The sequence below is a fragment of the Ctenocephalides felis genome, unplaced genomic scaffold, assembly GCF_003426905.1.
Source record: "Ctenocephalides felis isolate EL2017-DRISC unplaced genomic scaffold, ASM342690v1 CF-g0.4_SCAFFOLD_02117, whole genome shotgun sequence".
NCBI lineage: Eukaryota > Metazoa > Arthropoda > Insecta > Siphonaptera > Pulicidae > Ctenocephalides > Ctenocephalides felis.
Genome location: NW_020538271.1, coordinates 1 through 8504, shown reverse-complemented (window position 1 = coordinate 8504; position 8504 = coordinate 1). Strand labels below are relative to the sequence as shown.

General features: G+C 29.7%; 2 protein-coding genes across 2 annotated transcripts; one reads left to right on the top strand and one right to left on the bottom strand.

Moving 5' to 3' along the window:
• Positions 1–5980: 5980 nt before the first annotated feature.
• Positions 5981–6914, bottom strand: LOC113380414 (40S ribosomal protein S20-like). The gene is given in 4 exon segments (XM_026619669.1): positions 5981–6135; positions 6138–6186; positions 6456–6608; positions 6767–6914. Coding segments are annotated over 4 exon segments (360 nt in total). The 5' UTR covers positions 6770–6914.
• Positions 6915–7211: 297 nt separating this feature from the next.
• On the top strand, positions 7212–8274 carry LOC113380413 (RNA-binding protein with serine-rich domain 1-A-like). Its single transcript, XM_026619667.1, is given in 4 exon segments — positions 7212–7228; positions 7363–7994; positions 7996–8039; positions 8042–8274. Coding segments are annotated over 4 exon segments (915 nt in total). The 5' UTR covers positions 7212–7213; the 3' UTR covers positions 8266–8274.
• The last annotated feature ends 230 nt before the right edge of the window (positions 8275–8504 follow it).

The window sequence follows — 8504 nt, the reverse complement described above, 5'->3', positions numbered from 1 at the left end:
ATAAATTTTATTGCATCGAATAAATGTCAGTAGTTCTGGAAAATTTTATAGTTAAATGTAAAAAAGCACTTAAATAGAACAAACTTTTAAAAGCTATGCACATTCTCTGAGCCATCTATTTTCAAGCTCGAACGCACTCGTCAACCCACGCGCGAGCATTCGCCTCGCATGTTTATTGTGAGTTAGAGAATTCAGATATTGTTTACGAGGAGCGAATTCGTAGTTATGACAACATAACATATATATATATATATATATATATATATATATATATATATAAATTTATTAGTATACCTAATGAAAAGCGAGTGACATCACTACCAAAACATGACCCAGATTTTTCCACTCAGGGGAAAACTTATGATTCAATATGCAACTAATGAATCATGTAAGAGGAAAAAATATATCACATACTTTACTCCTCCTCCAGATGTACTAGATAAAATTATAAGAATGTAATAAAAAGATATGTATAAATTTATTGATATATATATAAAACCAGTATAAATTTATTGATATATATATATATAAAATGGAATTTGCCTCAAAACAAGTTGCAAAAACTACCCAATATAGAAAAAAGAAAAAAAAAGAAAAAGAAAAAAAGAAAATATCTGAAAATAATTTAGCTAATCAATAAAAATCGAGATTTAGCTACATATTTAGATATTTATTCCAACTGTTTGTTTCAAAAATAAAGAAATAGAATTTAACTACAGAGGTTAACGGTAATCAGTATGAGCACTGATACACGGTATATGTCTCAAGAGTGCGATTGATCTTTCCAAACTTTAATTATTTTTTATAAACCAATCTTCATATGATCTTAGGATGTTTCTTTATTGTGACTGTGGATCACAAAGCGACTTGTTTATATCTATTTTATTATTATTATGAAGTCAATTAATAAATGTCTTAACTTGGATTAGTATTTTTAATACTAAACGTTAGTACAAATACAAAAAAAAATCGATATCGGCTAAATAGGAGGTCCATGGCAAAGTCTAAGAGGTCCACGACACAACCCATGCTTTTAGACTATACAAAGTTTCACTTAAATCATCTAAAACAATTTTTTTAAACAACAAAAACTGGATCGATCTTTATAAAAAATCTAGTCAACCAGTGAAGTAGCTGAATGTACTGTGTGTATAGTTTTCTATGAACAATAAAACGAAAAAAATAAAAGAACGATTATCAACTGATATCTTTCAAATAGTTTTAGAATTTAAAAAGGACTTTAAAAATTAATCAACGGATCCTCATAAAATTTAGTAAAATTTCATCTCATCTCCAAAATGACCAATGAGTCTTTATGCCTTCTAATAAATGTAAGTAATAGTATTCAGTATTTATGCCTTCTAATAAATGTAAGTAGCAGAAAATAGTTTAAATTGCTGTTCAAATAATAATGGTATATACAAGTTAATATCTACAAGGTAATATCTACAAGTCTCCATAATGCGATTCGAATTGCTTCGCACATTTTCTTTACTGAAAACCCCATTAGGTGAATAATAGAAAATCTGGCTTTAACATCATTGCTATTGTGAAAAGTTGCTTGCATGTTGTTTGTGGTCTACTAGAAAATATTTGTAAGGCATCATGGTACAGAAAAATATAAAAAAAATTATAGAATCAACATAAAATGAAATGAAATATGTATGGAACCATTATAAAAATCTATTTGGATGAAGCATATCCAGCAAAAAGCGTGTAATTTTTTTTACACAATTTTATCGTACCACATATGCTCTACAACAAATATTATTTAATCATTACTATATCATGCCATTAAGTTTTGTCCATCATATTAATCAATATATATGTATTTATTAAAATCTAACCGGACACCTATGCATTTGAAGAAAACTTGGCAATGACCCGGTTCAGGGCGAAAGGCGGAGAAAGCTCATAAGTGAAGTGATTTATAAACGTGTTTATATATAAATGATAATACTCTCTTCCTCTCGTAAAATTATGGCCCTAATTGGAATATTTATATATACAAACTGATAAACTTGATAGACACCTACCTAGACTGAGACCTAGGCCTAGTTATGTTCATAATAATATAAATGAGGTTTAAAACAAATTTGCAAAGGGACTGAAAGAAATCTTTCATATTTTCTTAAGAGAAAAATATCCTGAAGTACCACAATTACAATTATATAAATTTAAATAAATATATGAAGTTTATTAAACACTAAACTTGTGCAAAAGAACATCATAACTAATAATAATTAATAAAAAGAAAAATTAAAAGAGCACATATTGCTCTCCTATATATTATTCCATGTCCATGTTGTTCGCTCGCTGTGCATAGTAGCAACTGATTCAAGGTAACGCGGCACGTGGCATATATATATACATATGATACATCAAATCTCTATGACAAAAAAAATCCAATTAAAACCTCGTCAAAAAGAGAATGGTCAACCATTGGGTTGCTTTCTAATGACCCTAGGAATGTTAAAGAATAATATCACAACACCTCATAGAACACAAAGTTCTGATTGTTGGTCAAATAAAAAAAAACATCTTCATTTATCATCAGAAATAATATAAATATTTAAATAAGATTTTTTCACATCAGATAAAAATCTCAAGAGATCTCAAAAATATTATTTTGAATTATTCGTTTTGATTTACACATTTCAAAATCAATAGTTTTTGTTAAGATGTTATTGAATTACTAAATTACTAAAATAAGGAACTCAAAAAAAATCCTTTATAGATATTTTTCTTGCCTTTTTCAAGAGCAAAGCCGGATATAAAAAATCCTTTATAAGACGTTTATAGGTATTTTGAGTTTATAGAAAAATCGTTTATCTTTTAAGGCATTTATAAATTCCTAACATTTTCAAGAGCAAAGCTAGATAATAAACTTAATCAGCTCTTTGTTTATGTGAAAAACTGGTTAATAGCGAAAAGTAGCACATGTTAAAAATAAACAAACAACAAAGCATATACATCTGTATGTATTACCAATTACTTATAACCATCGATCAACAAAGACATGAAATTGGAATCTCAATTTATTGAAGTAAGTAAAATAATAAATATGAAGCAGACAGGAAAAAAGTGCAAACAATGCTGAAAATGAAAAAAAACTATCAACCGACAGCAAAAATAAATGCTGGTAAAAATAAAAATTTTATGGTTTGAGATTCAAGACTGGAATTTTTTTCCAATAATCTAGGAAACTGAGGTTGCAAGACCAAAACTCTTACCAGTATTTTAAACTGTCCCTCACATACAATAGAATTATTATTAGCCTAAAGTTATTTGAAAGGCGACCATGGAGTCTATTTAAAAAAAATTATAATGTCTTAAAAGCATTTACGAATCACAATTTATATAGGAAACATCAACAGACCTCAATTATAGTTAGTTAAAGCTAAATGTTCAGAAATCGCGGCGATGAGAACACTTTAGTTAAAAATAGTTATGACGATCAAATCTTGGAACATAATATGTTATCTAAAGTACTGTTTAACATAATATAAAATATCTAAAAATAAGTTGATAATTGTAAACATTCGATGATACATAAAATATGGAATTAAAACTAATGAACTTACCTATTTTGGCATCGATATTAGAAGCTGGTATCCGCCAACAGCTGAATATAATCTTCAATCTGCAAAGAGAAAACAAAAATATTAAAAATTATTTTATTTTAAAAATTCACAATCACCAAAAGAAGAAAATTGTAAGTACTTTAAATTTTCGTTTCAGTAATATTTACTAATTTAAAATTTAATTCGTTCATAAATTGACTACGTCTGCTACGAGGTGGAAAATACTTTGTAAATTTCTTTATGAATGGATTTTTAGCCATTTTTTATACTGAGGTCTGGTCAGTTTTCATAGTCTTTTTAATTTTCCGACAGAAGTACTCGGATCGTATCCTGGTACTGTATATGCTGATATAAAAATTGATTGTACTGTATACTTGAAAGAGTTAGACTATATATTTATAGTGTAGGTGTAAAGATGATCTAGTCAGTTTTCATCATCTTTTTAATTTTCAGACAGAAGTACTCGGATCGTATCCTGGTATTGCATATGCTGAATAAGAATTGATTGATTGAAAAGTTAGACTGTAGATTTACAGTATAAATGTGAAGATGATGCACTATCGTAATATGAAGTAGTAAGTTTCAATAAAATAGGGAAAAAATTGATTGTAAAAATGAATATTCTTGAGAAATGGACTGAATAAATGAGAAGTCAAAAAACTTGCAATATGAACTTGATTTTTTTTGATAAAGGATATAAAAAATTCAGTTCCAAAAATGAAGATTTGTGATTTGTAACTTTAGTATATATGTGTATATGAGGGTATAATATAGTTATAAATTTATGGTTGGATGTCTCCAGTCTGTCTGGCACCAAATCACCCACTTTTATTACATTCGATCCAAATAAATAATGAATAACTAGAAAATCACGTATTATTCATCAGATTACAATATGTAAAACTATTGATATCAAACAATAAAATTTTACACGTATTATGTGTTTTTATGAACAAAATCGAATTGATCCCAATTAAAAACTAGTGTTGAAAACTAATACAGTGGTTTCCAATCTTTTTATACACCCCCCACCCCCCATAGTTTTTTGAAAAAATAATGCTGACCCACTTAATTTTTCTAACAATCAACTGATATTATGTACCATTTATCAGGCTACATATTAATATAAAAATAAATGTATACTCATTCATTTTTTATATCATTTGGATGTTTTTAGTTCGTTTTAAGAAAATATTTTGAAAGTAACTGTATATCCCCTTAGGAATTGCAACCCACAGGTTGGAAACCACTGTGTTAACATATTTTTGAAGCATTATAAAAAAATAACATATGAAGACTGCAAGTTTCTTAATATTTATTTACTACGAAAATAATTTTCGCACATGACCCATAAATATAACAGGTATACACTATAATTATGAATTTATCAGACTATTGACAGATGAGCAAGACACTATAGGGCTATGCCCCTGTAAACCCTCACAAATAAAACAAAAATCTCTAACATTATAAGATTGTGCAAAATTTTTGACTTCAAAACGCAAACAAATATGCGAAAGTAAGAATTTGCAATATTTAACCAATATAAATTCAAATTCGTTTACTATTTGTTATAACCCTTATATGAGGTTACAAAAAACAAAGTTGTAAATTTGCGTTGCAGCATTATTTCAACAAATTTATGTGCATTTTTTAGGGTTAGTAGAATATATTTGTCAAGTATAAATTCATATTATAGGTGTAAACTTACATTTCAAATTGTAAATAAAATATTCTCGTAGAAATGCACTTTTACACACTTTCACATAACCGCTGTCAAAACACGACTGGGCAGGGCAAACAACCGCCATGATAAATGTTACAATGTTACCACAACTTTAAAAAAAAAAATTTTGAGGTGAAAAACATGAAGTTAAATGAAATTCAAACTGTATTAACATTAAAAAGAAATAATTAAATAAGAATTTATTATTTATGTATTATAAAAACATGAACAAATTAAATGCCATTTTGATCCACGTCATTTACAGAAGGAATTATTTATGGGTTATTTTTGCCAAAATATTTGGAGATCTTTTTTGAATATTACTCAAAAAATTGAACTTTTATTTTATTGTTAAATTTAATATTTCAACAAGTGGTTGGGGGCTCAATACTTGTTGTCACATTTGTGAATTCATCATTAATATGAACAATTCACATTCACACATGTGATTAATGTTCATACGATTACAAAATCAAAATATATTACTTATGTGGGCATATCCTATCCTCAAAACACTCCAGTGTGTAAATATTGTACCTGTAAATAGAAATCTTATTAAATGCATATTATTAAATCAGACATATTTCCCTCAAAATCAATCAAACAATGCAGTACAAGTAAAAACATAACAATTAGATTTTGTCATTTATTTTCCATCAATTTACAAAATTTAAGCATCAGCGATTGTTACTTCAACCTCTACACCTGGCTCAATACTGATGGAAGTAATTTGCTTCACAATTTCAGATGGAGAGTGCAGATCGATGACTCTTTTGTGGATTCTCATTTGGAAGCGATCCCAAGTTTTTGAACCTTCACCACAAGTGTTTTACGTGTGGTAATACGCAAGATTTTCGTTGGCATGCGAACTGGTCCCTGATAATAAAAAAAACTGGGTTATAAAAGAATCATATACGAGACTAATATGAAATTTGATTTATGGCACAAATACGCCATAAACGGTCTATTTACATAGCTAGCTATTTGTTGTAAATTGATGAAAGTATGAGTTTACAGCAATCAACTCAAACTCACTTTAACCTACTGTTTTATATAGCACATCTCGTAAATGTAGATTTACATAAATCAGTAAATCTGCAATTCATGTGCATACTAAGAAGAATAATATAACTAAAAAAACTCACCTTCACACGAAGCTTTTGTTTCTTGGCTCCATTTATTAAATCGGTACATACTTTCTCCAATGAACGTACATTTCTTGAAGTTAAAGTTATACGGATGCGATGGACCTGAGGCACCTCAGCTGTTGGTTTTTCTAAATCTTTGCCAACTGCAGCCTACAATCAAAATAACATTAATGCAAAGAAAATTCGCACGAAAAATTACTGAGATAACACGTGTATATGTAACCTCAAATCGAACACTATTAAACATAAGGCAAAAAGATTTAATGCATGATATAAAAGAACAAATATGATGTAAGTATTATAATTACCATTTTTATATATTCTTACTGCTCGAGTTAACCAACACAAATTTTAAATTGGTCAGCGCTGAAGCAGTAGGTACTCCTTCAACAATTAGATCAAAATGGCCGAGTAAACGTAAACGCCATACGAGGAAGACACTTATCGATAAGTTCTGCCGGTATCGATATTTATAATTGGAATCGATTTTTCATAAATATTTCGAAATAAAGTATTAATAAGAATGATTTCAATAAAAACTTTAATTATTATATTTTGAAATTTGAAGATCTAATAATTATTAATTAAGAAAAAAGGTCGATTATGGCTCGATTCTCAAACGCATTTTATCTTTTTGCCTTCGCAGACATTGCATGCGCTGCATGCAGTTTGGTCATATCCATAGATAAAAGAAGAGTATATCTTTGCTGTTTCAACGCTCGGCAGTATCTATTTTTATTTATACCTATGGATTTATGTGTCGCGGAAAGGTGGTTGATATTTTTTTAAGAATTGTTTTCGATATGTATATTTGTATATGATTCTTGAATTCCTTTTGTATTAAATTTTTATCGCTGTATGTTGCATACATATTACCGAATAAGTGCTTCTGTTGGAAGTCTAGGAAAATATTGTGTTAATGGCTAAAAACGCTTCACCGGCAATGGTTGTCGATAAGGATAAAAAGAAGAAGGAGCGGAGTCGGGATAAAAAGAAAAAACGCTCTGGATCAACTAGCAGTGACAGCAGTCAGTCTTCATCAGACAGTTCTTCATCTTCTTCAGATTCAAGTTCAAGTAGCAGAAGTTCATCATCATCTTCAAGTTCATCTTCTTCGTCCTCATCAAGTAGTGCATCAGAGAGAATTCGCCCCAAAGGATCAGATAGAGCACGTAGTAGAAGTCCAAAACTCAAAGCAGAAAAAAGTAGGGAATCAAAACCAGTGAAAACTGATAAACCTAAAACAGACACAACTGTCCCTCCAAGGCGTAGTCAATCTCCACCTGTCGAGAAAGACAAACCTAAAAACAGATCGCGATCTCAATCTCCTCGTCGCAAACGAAGGGAGCGTTCTGTTACACCAAGACCTGTTAGGATTCATATTGGCAGATTAACTCGCAATGTCACAAAAGAACATGTTCTTGAAATATTTTCAGTCTACGGAAGTATAAAATCAGTAGATTTTCCTTTAGACAGATTTCATCCTCAACATGGGAAAGGATTTGCTTATGTTGAATACCAAACCCCAATGAAGCTGAGATGCTATGAAGCACATGGATGGTGGTCAAATAGATGGGCAAGAAATACAGCAGCACCTGTTTTATTGCCAAAGCCTAGACCCCCTGTGCGAAGAATGTCACCTCCTGGTTCCAGGAGACCTGCTCCAAGATGGAGAGGACGTTCTCCCCCAAGATATAGAAGACGCAGTCCACCTCGAAGGAGGTCACCCCCAAGAAAGCGAAGTAGATCAAGGAGTCCCCAAAAGAGACGCAGGCACAGTAGGTCTAGTTCAAGCAGTTCCAGATAAATGTTTTTGTATTGAAGAAATATGCAAATCATTTTATTACTAAATAGTGTTTATAAATTTGATTAATTTTGAGTATTTTTGTGTATTTATTATATTTGACTTAATGCACTTATATTTGTATTGTAACTTTTTAAATATAATAAATGAGCTATTTTAGAATATAATGTTTTAACTTATTATAACTGCTTGCTTAAGTATTAAATTTTTATGCATATTTTGGTGTACAAATACTCATCCAT